Below are 15,688 nucleotides of genomic sequence, written 5' to 3' on the forward strand. Positions count from 1 at the left end.
ATTGGAACAAATTACCAAAAGTTGTGTGGATTCTCTATGACTGACAACTAGGAATTCTTTCAGGGAAGTTTTGTGGCCTGAGTTAAACAGAAGGTCAGACTAGATTATCACAATGATCCCTTCTGGCTTTGGAATCTATGTATGCTGGGTAAGGTGATCTCTGAGGTTGGTCTCAGTCCATTAAAAGTCTTGTAGATTATGACCAGGAATTCTGCTCATGAGCCAATGAAGAGTCAGTGGACTTCAGGAAGCACAACCATGTGCCAATGCTGGTCTTAGTTACTAATGAAGTGTGTTGCTCTGTGTTGTACCTTTTTCACTTTCAAGCTTTTGCACTGAAGCCCAGGTAAAAGTTATGATGGTCCAATCTGGATCTGAAAAAGGCATGATTTACCACGTCAAAATCCTCATATGTGAGAAGCTAGTGAACCCTCCACGTCAAGTTTCTGTATGCCCAAGAATAACGAGGCCGGTGTCTGAATAATGTTAGCCAGGACATTGCCCTTTAGAGCACTCTCACCACTCCCAATTCAAAGAACTAGTCAGTGATTACACTACTGATTTTCAGAGTGAAAGAGAAGCAGCCTATCTGTTCTGAATTGGTACACTTCCATGTAAGTCGTGACAACTCTAAAAAGAATTTTCTACCTTTAAATAAGACACGTTATGAGCATAATTCATAATACAATACCTTCACATTCAGATCTCAGCATGCCCTCTAAAATAAAAGAGCAGCTCTTAAAAGTTTCTCATTATTTCCAAATACTTTTAATTTTTGGAAAGCTTTGACTTGCTGACAAGGCAAAGAGGTTTCTCTCTTTATTATGTCATTGTCTTGTTACTCGGCAACCATGGAAACTCAAGAGAATTCAAGAAATAATTACAATTCTGGCAAAACTGTATATTCCCAGTGAACATGAAAACACATTTGGGGTTCAAACAATATTATAAAATAGTTTAAAAGAAATTGCTGACTCCATGATAGCTATATTGCAAATAACTTCTTTATAACTTATTTGATTCATAGCATCATAGAAATGTAGGACTAGAAGGGACATCAAGATGTCATCTAGACTATCCCCGAAAGCTATTTATCTAACCTGTTCTTTAAAACCTCCAGTGACGGGGATTCCACAACCTCCCTAGATACCCTGCTCCAGTGCTCAGCTATCTTTATATTTCTAATATCCTACCTAAAATCTCCCTTGCTGCAATCTTGTCCTACTGTCAGTGGACCTGGAAAACAATTAACACTACACTCTTTGTAACAACCTTTTATGTATTTGACAATGTCCTCCCCATTAGTGTTCTCTTCTGTATACTAAATTTGCCCAATTCTTTCAATCTTTCCTCATAGGTCATATTTTCTAAGCCTCCTATAATTATTATTGTTCTCTTCTGAATTCTCTCCAATTTGTCCACATCTTTCTTAAATTGTGGTGCCTAGAAATGGACACAGTACTCCAGCTGAGACATCACCAGTGCCAAGTAGAGCAGATCAATTACCTCCCATGTCTTACGTATGATGCTCTTGTTAATACAAAAGGTTAATATCATTCTGGGGTGTAACAGCATCACATTGAGTCATATTCAATTTGTGATGCACTGTAACCCCTAGCATCTTTTCTGCAGTACTGCTGCCTAACCCAGTTGTTCTCCCATTTTATATTTCTGCAGTAGATTTTTCTTTCCCAAGAAGAATATTTTGCACTTGCCTTTACTGAATTTCATCTTATTGATTTCAGGCCAGGTCTCCAATTTGTCAAGATTATTTCTAATTCTAAGCTTGTCCTCCAAAGTGCTTGCAACCACTCCCAGCTTGGTGTCATCTATTAATTCTATAAATGGACGTTCTACATCATTATCCAACTGGTTAATGAAAATATTGAATAGCACCAGACCTAGGACAGACCCCACTTGATACAGTCTCCCAGTCTGACAGCAAACTATTGATAACTACTCTGAGTATTATTTTTTCACCTACTTGTGCACCCACCTTATAGTAATTTTTCCTAGACTATATTTTCTTAGTTTCTTGTGATACTGTGTAAAAGCCTTATTAAAGTCCAGATATATCATGTCTACTGCTTTCCTCCATACACCCAGTTGGTTATCCTGTCAAAAAGGGAAATTAGGTTGGTTTGCCATGATTTCTTTTTGACAAATCCATGCTGGCTATTACTTGTCCCTTATTTTCCTCTAGGTGCTTACAAACTGATTGTTTTACAGTTTGTTCCAGAATCTTTCCAGGTATTTGAAGTTAGGCTGACTGGTCTATAATTCCCTGGGTTCTCTTTGTTCCCCTTTTTAGAGACAGGTACTATGTTTGCCCTTCTCTAGTCCTCTGGGACCTTACCAGTCGTCCATGAGTTCTCAAAGATAATTGCTAAAGGTTTAGAGATTGTTTCAGCTAGTTCCTTAAATACTCTACGGTAAATTTTGTCAGGCCCTGCAAACCTCTTCATCTCTTTAGCCTATCAAATTGATTCTCTTTGTACATACAACAGTTTTACATCACTGTATTCACTTTAATTGATTTATTCCTGATTTAAACCAGGTAAATGAAAGAAGAATCAGCTTTTGTGTTTAAATTTGCCAAGCATATGAATAACTAATAGCAACACAGAACAGTACACACTAAACTTCATGACACTTAATGCTGCTTTAATATTTTCCTTTTTGCATTTAAACTATTGATTTTAGGAAGTTATTTTAAATTTTAACTGTAAAGTGAAAAGCTCTTCATACTTTACCATCCAGGGCATGTGTGGAAACTTATAATGGTCTTACCAAAAAGTCTCATTTAGAAGAACTAGTTTTCTGGAGCTGATGGTAGCAAGTTCTTTCATTAGAGTGTTGGGGATGTACATAATATTTACCACTGCCCTCTGCTAGATGGAATCAAACCAGCTCAAGTGTTTGCCTTATCCCAAGAGAAGGAAGGAAACATCCCAAGCGCTACAGGCTGCAGTTCACAACAGGTATCGTGCACACTCTTCCTTTGTTCCTTCCTCTTCAGGCATGGAGAGCTTCATAAGGGAATGGTCCCCCTGAGAAACTTCCTTGGGCAATGGGCAGAGCTTATAAGAACTATATGTTAAAGCAAACTAAACCAGAAGTCAGATTGTGTGTTTCCTAGGAATTAGGGAAGTAGAGGTAAAATATCACTGTACAGATAGACTAAAATGAAGTTCATATTAGAAGGAATGTGAGTAGGCCTTTCAAATGCAGGAGGAAGTCTTAAACTTCCAATCCTGGATCTAGGTTCTTTGTACTCATCCCCTTTCTGCAAGAGAAGAAAAGAAAGGATGGAAGTCCACCTTTACCCAAGCAATGCAATGGACAAGGCACACATGACCCAAGAGTGAGAAAAATATATACTCTCTCTAGGTATTACATTGACAGTGGGAAGAAATAGCATGCCATTCTCCTCAAACAGAAGATGACACTCCTAGCATATCTCAGGCAACATTATTCTACAACTATGAGGTACCAGTTTCTAGTGTGAAGGACTCGCATCCTGCCAAATAGGCTTTGTCCTTATCTGAAAATTTCCAGTAGTGTTTATAAGAAGATAACTGCCAGATCAACAGGCTGTAGATGGTAGTGTGGAGATATAACATCTCTTACTGACTGCAGATGATGTATGTAGGCTCAATATTTAGACATTTCTGATCTTGTATTTCTCATATAGGATTTAATTTTAGACTCAATGGTATTGGATCCAACAGGTCTGCAATATATAGAATACCATTGTATAGTTCTTTGCTTTCCAATTGGTTAGATTTCCTTGCATCCAGTATATGCCTCTGTAGAAGAGAGTGGCCAAAGGAAGGACTTCTAGAAATGAAACCTCTCACAAGCTTAACCAAAACACACACTAGCTGGTGTTTAATAACTTCATAGCCTACTTCCAGTTCTGGGGGGCATCTAGTCCCTGTAAATCATTGCTAACTAAACACTGTGGATTGTTTGCAGAATATTTGCCCCAGTGGCTAGAACAATCTGAAATCTTATGGTCATCATTCTGGACCAGATCATGTGAGAATGTTGTGCTAACAGAAAGGGTACCCGGCTCAGCTGCTAGACGGGGTGCGGCCAATAGCAGTCCCTGTGCTTTAATGTGCAGAATGCTGAAAAGTAGATGGGAATGGGTGGGAAGAAGCTTAGAGTTTCTGGGATGATGAGAATCCCCCTCCCCCAACCACACACACACACACACACACAATGACCCACGGTACAGAGCTGGCATACTGAGAGAACAATCTGTTCCATCTTAACAGGTAGAGCAGAGCACACACAACCCTCTCCCTGTGCACAAAGGGTAGCACTGGGAGAGCTGTATGAGGCACCAGCATGGGGTACAGCCTCTGGTGCGCTTGCTGGTGTTCCACACCACCATCTATACAGTGCTGTGGTGCAACTGTCACAATTTCGTACTCCAATTCATCAGTGTAAAAAAAAATGGCAGGGATGGGAACCTAGGCTACAGACACACCTCTCGCCACTTCCTCATTAACCAGCAGTTCGTGTGTTTCAATCAGGTATCAACTGAAACAATTGTACACAGAGCATAAAATCAGCAGGACAATCTCTCATTCTTTTGTCTTTGAAATTGACGTGCATTTAGGTAAAGAGTAAAAATCAGTACACGAGAGCTTGTTTGTTGGATCCAATCAAGCAACCGAATTTTTTTACCTACCCACCCCCCCTCCTGCTCCTAGCTGGGGGCACAGAGCTGATCAGTAATTGGCTGACTTTGAAGGAACTCAAGTTGTGATCCCTTTAATGACACTTGCACAGGTTTCGTGTTTCCAAGAGGATGTGCATCTTGCAGAGTCCGTCCCCCCCCCCCATCCCCTCCGCCAGAGGCTTTTTGGCTGCAATATGGAGTCAGCTATTGTGGGGATAACGTGTCTCCTTGTGGGAGGGTTTTGGAAGTTGGTAAGATCAAAGCCATGCTATTCCCTCCCACCAATCCCTATTTACCCACGAGGATGTTCTTTTCTGTGGAGAGAGAAGAAATAGTCATCCAAGATGAGCTTTCACTGCTCTTTGCCTGTTGTGGACTCTTTCAAGTTTTCCAGAGCCAATTAACAGACAGCCATGGACACCTGCCCCACCTCCATGAAGTCAGAGAGGCTCTGTGTATGCACAGGAGCTCTCTTTCCTCACCTGCAAAGCCACGGATTCTGCCCCTAGTTCTGCCCTCTGTGAGCAACTAATTCTCTTCAGGTGTCTATATAATAAGATTCCAGGATTGTCATTGTCTCCGTCACTCTGAAGCCAAAGATGTCTGAGTCAGTGCGAAGCGATGGAAGTGGTTAAAGGCATGGTTGAGTGCGCTTTCTGTTCAATCATGACTGGAATTCAGAGTTTGGTACCATCCAATTTTTAAGTTCTCAGCCATTTTGACTTTATATATTATACCCAGGCAACAGTAAGACATGTATCTATGCCATTCCAAGAATCCTAGACCATTGTGATATCAGAGGTAATTTAACCAATCACCGGTCTCACTCTCCAGCTAAGTTTCATGCAACAGTTTCAGACAGACAGTGGATTACTTGATCCAATTGCCGCACCCGTGAGCCCAGCTGACACTCCCACAAATCAACACAAATTGCCCAGCACAACCCCCTAGACACAAATCAACACAACCACCAACACAACAGATAAAATAACCCCTAACACATACAGCCCTTCAACGTATCACTCCCCCCTCATTCAACAACCACACAGATCCATACAGCTCTCCCAACATACCACACCCCACCCATAAATCAAGATAATCAGCACACACATAATAACCTCGAACATCACTTTGAAGCCTAGAATGTCTGAGTCAGTGTGAAGCAATGGAAACAGCTACAAACATGGTTGCGAGCTTTTTGTGTTTAGAGTATCACTGAGATTCACTGTGTGTTACCTTTCAATTTTTAAGATCTCATCCATTTATGAATTACACCCATGCGGCAGCATGGGCTTTCAGCTACTAATTCAAGAATAAGTTTACATTTATACTTTTTAAAAAAAAAATCTTTGAATCATTAACCTTTTTGCGAAAATAAGGGGAGGGGGCGTAGAGAGACAGGAATAAATTTGACCTTCGTTATCAAAGAGCTTTGCTGGTTCCCAACAAATAGGCAAACAAGGGCTTTGCATTCCACTTGAAAAGGTGCTGATAAAAGCATGTAATATACCTGGGGCACGGATGGAGAAGTTCTTTTCCTCCTACGTTGCAGGCCTCCTTCTCTTCTAGCTCAGGGCACTCCTTCCCAGTGCCTACTACAATGTATTTTATGCTCCTGTGTCTGCTTCGGAATCCTGGTGAGAGATCCCCCGAGTGACAAGTCTTCGAGCAGGTGCTCCACACAGACCAAACTGATGTCTCGCAATCTTTAGGCATGACACATGACTGAAAGGTCAGTGGGATGGTTTCTTGCATACAAAGGCTGTGATGAGAAAATGGTAAAAAAAAATCTGAGGAGTTCTTGTTTGTTGCTAGATTTTAATTTTTCTACAGTCCCCTTCCACCTCACTGCCCTCCCTCCCCCCCCAAATATTACATACAGGTTCTGGATCTCACTTCCATCAGTGCAAATCCAGAGTAATTTCAGTTAAATTAATGGAGTTATACCAGGGTAAAATTGGCGTAAGTGAAAGGTGAATCAGGTGTGATATCATAATTAATCTGGCATGTTTTAGGAAAGACTGTATTTAGATTTTTTTCAGCTAAAATATCTTGCACAGTGTATGTCCAGCTCACCCCGAGTTAGAAAAGATTCAAAAAGCAGTTCAGTGATGATATACTCTGTAAACTTCTTTTTATGAGCTTGATCAAGCCCGTACTTCACAGTCTATCCAGGACAAAAAAAACCACACACAGAATATTGCAGAACTGCTGTCACTATGAACAGTTCACATCACCACATTCTTTCTGTTGGATATCCAAGCGTCCAAGTGAGTCAGGAGTTGAAATAGTTCCTGCTGAACAACACTTCTCTGAGAGACTGGAGGGAGCTCAACATCTTTAGGATGAAGCAATAAAATTAGGTTTTTAAACCTGTGATTCTGTGATCACACCAAGAAGTAGAGTGAGGGTACGTCTATATTTACCCGCTGGTTCGGCGGCCAGCAATCGATCTTCTGGGATTGATTTATCGTGTCTTGTCTAGACGCGATAAATCAATCCCGGAAGTGCTCGCTGTCGACGCCGGTAATCCTGCTCTGCGAGAGGAGTAGGCGGAGTCGATGGAGGAGCCTGCCTGCCGCGTGTGGACCCGCGGTAAGTACCTTTAAGTTCAAACTAAGATACTTTGACTTCCGCTACGTTATTCACGTAGCTGAAGGTGCGTATCTTAGTTCGAACTGGGGGCTTAGTGTGGACCAGGCCTGACATGCGAACCAAAACCATATTAGTTCTAATAGACATTCTGGCTTTGCATTCTCTTGGCTTGATTAAAACCACTAAATTAAATATTTCTAGATCTACAGAGTGATTCCAAAGCCAAATGAAAGCAAAAAGCTCCTGGAATTTTGCAGCTGGATTCTGTGGATCTGATTCTCCAATATTTGCTCCTTTTGTCATTTATATCTGTGCAAAATCACTGTAAAGTGCTTGTTCACTTTACAGAAGTGAGCATCACTATGCCAGGTGAACGTGGAGAAGCAGGCCTTAAGAGTTTACAGCTGCAGACAGCGTTATATTAGAATGACTCAAGAGTATCTCAACAAAAAAACAAAAAGCAAACAATCCCTGAAGTACAGAATTAAAACAGCTTTTCAAAAATACAGAAACTTGATTACTTCAAGCAAGTAACTTTTCTCTCTGTTTAAATATCCCAATGCTAGCTATAGGAGCACACGTATGCAGGCAGCTACCTGATCAATTCCTTTTTTCTTCTGCTCAATGGCATTTAGTAGAACTGCAAAAGGGAACCTGCAGAAAACAACAATTCCTGCTCCACCCCTTTACAGTCTCTCCTCCTCCACAGCCATCTGCAGTTCAGCCACAGAGCCATCAATGGTCCTCTAGAAAAGAAGAAACCCCCTTTCCTACCCTCCAGTGCCATAGCAACTGGTGCAATGGGAGGTGGGAAGGGGTAAAATGAGAGAAAATTTAGTGACTTAGGGGCAGGGGTTTCACCAGGGAGACACCAAGAAAGTGGAGATGGGGGGGGGGGAGATGGAGCCAGCAGAGAAAGAAAACTCTGGGATGGGGAATCCCGGGGAAAGACAGAGTAAGCAGATATTTGCCCAGACTTGTAAATGTCCATGACCAATTTGCAAGGTTGGTATGAAACTATTACAAATGTAGCTCAGCTAAGTGCAGACTTTGCTTTCCTTTGTAATTTTATTCTTTTCCAGCCCCTAATGGCTCACAATCAGGGTTTTACCAAATGCAAAGAGCAAAGCGTGTAGCTCTTAAAAGGTGGGAAATGTCAAGGGATCAGTTATTGAATCTCTTTTAGATTACTTACTAACACAGTGAAACTAACCAGGGCACATGCTTTCATTCAGGGCTCTTTACTAGAAACTGGATATTTATAAAACTAATATGGAAGGAATCCTTTTACATGCTTCTTCCATAGTGATCTAAAATGTCCTAGGTGCCTGACAGTACACAAGAGACATGACCCCTGTCCTGGAAACTTATAGTCCAATATCAGACATGTGACAACTAACGGGAAATAAAGCTGAAGGAAGGGTTTGAGAGAGGGAGGACAAGAGTTACACCAATAGCTATTTAGATTGCAAGCTCTTTAGGGCAAGGACCTTCTCTTTGATTGTATGTTTGTACAATGGGGTAGTGGCTTCGAGGTGCTATCATAATACAAGTAAATACTAAGATCATACAGTTACTCAGCAATGCCTGGTGGACAATTTAAAAAAAAATATGTAACATCTCTGTTGTGTGTCCCAGTAGAAGTAGGTCTCAAGGAAGAATTTAATAAGGAGAAGTGGTGGTTTGGTGGACCAGCTCAGGCCACAAAACAGGAAGTAGAATGGGAGAGAAAAAGAAGAGATGGTTGTGGGAGAAGGGGACAAAGCAGGAGGACAGGGGGCGCATATAGGCTGTGATTTTGGGTGGAGTGGCTCAGTGCTGGGGGTGTGGGGGATTAGGCTCTGGCTCCTTGTTAATATACTTTCCGCCAACATACCCCAGTAAAAAGTAATGTGACCCATGGAATATTTTTGGGGCCAGTTACACAGGCATTCCACATGGAATACCAGTGTGGAGAACTAGGAGAGCAGGATTTTTTTTGCTCACTCCAAACTGCATCACATTGCTTTCTTGCAAAACCTTTTTTCCCTTTAATTTAAACCCATATTCTCCCCCCATGGACCCCAGAGCATGATTCAATTGAATACATACATGGAAAATACTTTCTAGTCAAAGGTAAAACTTAGCTACGGACTAAGGATAGTCAAATCCCTCCCTTACTACAAAGCTGGCACAAACAGGAGCACTCTGTGTGTGTTTATTCTCCCCTCCCCTAAGAATTTTTACCCTGCCATACACATTTTTCCTCCCTTTCTGAAGATTTCTTTACACTTCTAGCCACTTACTTCTCTTCATTCCCCCCGCCCCCCACTGTTTTATTCCCCCCAGCTCTGCCCACGCTCTACTCCTATTAAAGTAAGAACCTGAGATGGATTTTTGAACCCACAGTATTTAACTATGATGGTCAAGTGATCTAATTCCAGGTCTGATCTTCATTCCCTCTATCATGTGGGGCAGGTCACTAACCACCTGTGTCACAGTCTCCCTATCTGTAAAATAGGGATACTGACCTCTTCAGTGAGGTGGGGGGGAGGTGGGGTTAAACATGCTCATAATGCCATTTGAAGAGGCAGAGCACTTTAGCCAGAGCTCAGCTTTATGTAGCCATGAACACTACATTCCTGAAAATACTCTGAAAGCTGTATTAGTAACATTGCAACACTTTAAATAAGCATAGCACTTATATAGGCAGAGATTTGTGCATTCCTGTCTGCAACTTTTGCCCTCACCAACAAACATTATGCCTCTTTTTTACCTTTATTACCTGCTGCCAGTCATGGGGCATGCATAGCTATGCAGTTCTTGCACTACTACTTAGATCTGACTAGTCACCAGGAGACAGTTTGATGGACTTTGATAGGAAACAAACAGGGGGGAAAGATGGATACGTAGGCTGTGCATTAGAACTACCACTTATTTTGCAGCATATAGGATAATTTAAAAGCATTCAAGAGCAGCTGGCTCCTGTTACCTATAGTTGCTATCCTGAGGAGACAACGTGTGGAAGTGGCCTCGCCACAAAGGGGACAAATCCTGGTCCCACTGAAGTCAATAAGAGCATTGTCATTGTGAGTGCTCTGCACATTTGAAAATAAGGTGACTTAGAGGCTGACCCAACTGCTATTGAAGTCAATAGGAAAATTCCCACGGATTTAATTGAATTGGATTTGGTCTTTATATATTGCCCAAATATAGCTTTAGGGGCCTAACTTTAAGCACCCACATTTGAAATTGTTTAACGTCAACCCTTCTGTGTCTTAGTTTCCTCACCTTTAAAATTAAGAAACTACTTCCTTACCTCTGGGGTGTTGTGAGGGTGAATTAATTAGTGCTTAGAAACACTAAGTGCAACATATTGTTATCCTAAGCAAAGACTGTAAATGAGCTAAACATGCAAAATTAGGCACTCAGATATCAGGATGACTGTGGTATAAAAACCTGAATGGAAAGCATAGACTACACTATGGGATAGCTCTCTGTTGTCCAGTGGAGCCTACGATGAAAACTCCATAACCATTTTAATTTTAGATGTATATAGGTGTTATAGGAGGTGAAATACTTACTCGCTAACCGCCTCCATCATGACCTTTAAACATTAGCACAGGTATAAAATGTCAATACATTTTAACAACGGATTGGCAACCATATCCAAACAGCTTCGGAGCTTATACCCACCCTAACCATCTTTAATCTTTTTCTTTGTAATATTAAGCTAGGCAGACAGCCTTATTTCCCTTTTACTAGTTTATCTATACATTGCTCAGGACCTTAGTAAGACAGTGTGCAAAATATTGTTTAAAAACCATTCTAATTTCTAATAGATAAGGAGCTAGTGAAAGTAAATTACTGGCCAATCTGATTATACTGGGAAATTTCAGTGGATCTCAACATGGCTAGTAGGGCACCTGATACAACATTTTCAAGAGAGCGTCAACTGAAACTAGCCTTACATACAGCTGTATAACCCCATTCCATGTTGGGGGGTTTATAGCTGTAACTGAGATTAGAATCTGCGGCAAATACTGGATCGAACAAGTTAACATAAAGCAAGTAAACAGCCCTGAATGGTGTCAAAGAACTGGATTTTCTTTTCATTTTAATATTTCTAGTGAGCAAAGGCAGTGAAAAATACATACACGTGCACATACTCTGGCCAGTGTTACCTCATAACATCTGCTCCCCAGCAGATTCTTATGTGCAACGACTCACTAAAATGTGAGTCTCACTGGTTTCTATCTGTTAGTTCAGAGACCTGAAGTCAAAATAACTGTGGCCGTGCCACCCAAAACCAAATGTAAAAACATGCGCTTTCCTCTTGGACAAAGCTCAGACACAGTCTTATGTATTCCAGATGTATCTGGGGCAAACTCACACAAGTAAAGACTAGACATGTGAGGCATCACTGTTAAGTTTTCTGAGCTTGTGAGCCAAAGATGCAATTTCACTGCCCAAATGAAAAGGATGTTTGGGAGACCTAGGTTCAAATTCCAATCCTAGCTCACTCAGGGATCCAAAATGGGAATGAGAAAATGGCTTGGTAAAAGACTGAACATAAGGCTTTGTCTAGGCTGAGACCACCTCCAAAAATGTTCACTATTACAACAGCGCAAGCATTGACCTGTTAGAATTAAAAATGTACTTACAATTCTATTTCATCTATCTCGGCAGGCATGGATCTCACAGTCATGATCACTATGGTAGCTGGGACCAAGCTTTTCAGAAAGGAGTGCCTGAAGTTGGGTTCTGAAATTGTTTGGCCTGATGTTTCAAAAGTGCGGAGTACATTCAGTGAGAACTGAGCATGTCCAGCACGTCTGAAAATTAGACCAGATCTACTTAGGAACCTAAAATGGATTTAGGAGCCTAACTTTAGGCACCAATTTTTGAAAATCTTGATTTAGGATGGTCTAATCTGTCTAATTTGTCTAACCCAACAGAATGAGTAGATCTTATCCCAATCTCCTGTAGGTGTGCTCAGATGTGACAATGCAGAAACCACCAACATAAGAAGTGACATACACATTCTGGTGACTTAGGCAGAGGCTTATATTTAAACACTTGCAGACTCTTTGGAAAAACAAAATGGAAATTCTCTTGTAATTCCTGAAATAAAAGAATGCATGATGTTCGATTTCACAGTGATCCTTTTCAGGCCATAATGATTAGAATTGCTTCCACAAAAGATTGAGGTCTGGCCGCCCTTCCATCACCTTCAACTCCCCACAAAGTAATTCTATCTTAGGCTTTTTTCTTCTCTTTTTCTTTTTTCTTTTTCTTTTTTTTTTTTTCTTCTTGCAAGGCTGGTGCATTTTGCTCATGCACTTGTGGCTGGAACAGTCAAACGAATCTCTGTAGGGTGCAATTTTTTTTAATTGAATTGAATACCTTATGCAGGGGATTCTTCTTCTCACATATAATGCTTCATGCTGGACAGAGGAGGTTCTTTTGGCTGGCTTCTGCCATGTTAGTTAACAACAATTAATGAGAAAATAAAAGCAGGTTTGAGGCAAGTAAGTTTCATACCATTGCTAGCCATCTCAAAAAGGCAGAAAGCTTCTATTAGTATGAACCATAAGCTTACTGGCTAAGAAACCAAAATGAATTCCCCCCAGTAATCCTGCAGCTGCAAAGAGATGACTGCTGTCTTCAGCTTCATAACACATGAAAGCAGCTTGTGGCCTTATCAACGAAATACACTTTTTTGGCCAGAGAAGGAGAATTCTTTTTACAGATTCACTTGTTTGAGTCTTTGTAACTGTCTAAAGCAGAAAGTTTAATTTCCATTTGAGGCATCTTTGCAAATATAGGACTCACTCACTCACAAATATTTCCAGTAGGTACTGCTCGCAAACATAAGTAATGGTTGCACAAACTACCGCACAAATTAAACAACTTCAATAATAAGGAAGGCACCATGGCTAACACTACACAGTCATATGTGCTCTAACATTCTAAAATTTGAGATCAGATTCACAGGTATTTCCCTTCCTGAAATACTCTCTGACAGTCAATGGACCACTTTGATTACCTGGCATTTTTCTTTTATGATTAAGCAGTCATAAGGCTAATGAGCATGGTGAAATTCTTAGGACATTTATCATAATAATTATTCAATGCCATGAGAGATTTCATTACAGATATATTGTGTGGTACTTCCCATTTGCTTCAGTTTTTCTCATCTATAAGATGTATCTCATCAGTACCCATTCAACACCCCAAAGAAGAAACCTCATTTTCTCTTTCCAGTTCCACAGCAGATTTTTGGCTGCCTAAGCTCAGCTCTGCTCAGGGTTATGCAAATGTGTTTGCTTTTCTTTGTCAGTGGCCAAAAATATCATCATTATTGTAAAGAGATGCTTTACAGGACCTGCAAGATCTGGTCCATTCTTCAAAAGCAAGCTTGCAAATATGTCATGCAATGAAATGAGACATTACTAGGTGATTGTTTATGTTGTCTGGGACATGTTGTAGTGGTGACATTTTATTTCTAGTATTATATGTGCAGTATGCTTTGGATTTTAGGTTTCTAGTACCAAATTGCACAATTTCCACTAGCAACTGCATACAAAAAAAGATACCCTTATAATGAAACATGTGATAATCTGAGGGCTATCAAATAACGCGATCCTTAACCCCCAACCAAATCAATAAAGGTAGCTTATTTTATTTGTGCAATAATATTAAATTATGAGCTAGATTCACAAGCATCTGTCATAAGAAAGTCTGCCAGAAGGAGGTTGCAGTGATTAAATCTGCCCTATAAAAAGCGACTAGCACAGCCCAAAAAAGGGGAAGGCACTTGGCAAGAAGGTGGCATGGCATCCCTCCAGCAGCTAATATCTTCAAAGTCCGGTGATGGGACAGTAGATGGGGAGGGCTCTGAGTTACTACAGAGAATTCTTTCCCAGGTGTCTGGCTGGTGGGTGTTGCCCACATGCTCAGGGTCTAATTGCTCACCATATTTGAAGTCAGGAAGGAATTTTCCCCTAGGTCAGATTGGCAGCGACCCTGGGGGGGTGGGGGGGGTTCACCTTCCTCTACAGCATGGGGCATGGGTCACTTGCAGATTTCAACTAATGTAAATGGTGGATTTTCTGTAACTTGACATTTTTAAAATCATGATTTGAGGACTTCAGTAACTCATCTGGAGGTTAGGGGTCTATTTCAGGAATGGGTGGGTGCGGTTCTGTGACCTGCAGTGCGCAGGAGGTCACACCAGATGATAATGATGGTCGTTTCTGACCTTAAAGTCTATGAGTCTCTGCCAGTGGGGCTCTATGGCACCTCAGCTATAAACTGAATCTGCACCTTTCCCCCCACATAGTGGAAGCCTGAGTAGGGAATGTAGTGGTGGAAACACACTCTTCTTTTTCTTGAGATGAATCTGCTTAGTGGCATGGAATGTGTAATCTAACACAGAATTTTGTATGCATCATCTGTGGTGAAGCATGCACGGTAAGCATCAGGAAATCAGTTAACTGGATATTAAGGGATGTCTACACTGCACTCTAAGCCCAGGCTCTGACTCCGGTTTGAGCCCAAGCCCTGCTTCCATCCACATACAAATCAGTCTGACATAGGTCAGCAAGCACTCAGAATTCATGTCCTAGGACCCTGCTTGGGAGGGATGGGAGTGAGAACCGGAGTCCTGCGGTGACTCAGGTCCAAGCCCTGTAATTCTGCAGTGTGAATCCAGCTCGAACTGCAGACTTGAGTCAGAAGTTCTGGGTAGTGCAGTATGGACATGTTAGCATGGCTGTGAGACCAGTGTCCTGTAACTATAAGCCCAAGTTTACAATGCAGTGTGGATACTCAAGATCAGCCCTAGAAACACCGAGTCCACAAGCTCAGATCTCACAGACCTGGGTTTACAATGAAGTGTAGATATACCCTAGAGCCCATGAGCCAAATTCTGATGTCACAGGGATACAAATCAGAAGTAGCTCCATTAAAGTCTATGACGGTAAAATTGGTGTAAGCAAGATTAAAATCAGGCTATATATTTAGAGTCATGCAAAAAAGTGGAGATGTCAGAAACTGCTGGAATAGTTTGCGCTGACTCTTCTTCTAACCAATAAAAACATCTGTACTTCGCAGCAGATATAATAAAAGCAGGTACGAAAAAGGCAACAGGGTATATTTCATCTCAGTATGTGTGCAAAACTGCCAGTGACATTAATACAAGCAAAGCATCGAACACAAAATAACCCCATCTCTCTCCAATTTGAATGTGAGCAGGTGCCAGGAGCTATAGATTAGTGAGAAATACACGGAGTTCTGAAAAATTCGGGAGCAAGATTTTTGAAGAACTTCTAATGTTATCGAAAACAATGTTTCAATACTAAATTAAATGCAGTGCTAAAATATTTTAAATATAAATCTGAGGAGAAATTGGAAGAA

The 15,688-nt window shown here is 41.1% G+C and overlaps 1 protein-coding gene across 1 annotated transcript in view; it reads right to left on the reverse strand.

Annotated features, from left to right (window-relative positions):
- Window positions 1–15,688, reverse strand: part of THSD7B (thrombospondin type 1 domain containing 7B) — a 509,128-nt gene that overhangs the window by 291,320 nt on the left and 202,120 nt on the right. Inside the window, exon 4 of the mRNA XM_054043281.1 lies at window positions 6,204–6,455. Within this exon, the coding sequence (XP_053899256.1) occupies window positions 6,204–6,455 (252 nt within the window). The remainder of the gene's footprint in view (window positions 1–6,203; window positions 6,456–15,688) is intronic.

The sequence above is a fragment of the Malaclemys terrapin genome, chromosome 11 (genome assembly GCF_027887155.1).
Source record: "Malaclemys terrapin pileata isolate rMalTer1 chromosome 11, rMalTer1.hap1, whole genome shotgun sequence".
NCBI lineage: Eukaryota > Metazoa > Chordata > Testudines > Emydidae > Malaclemys > Malaclemys terrapin.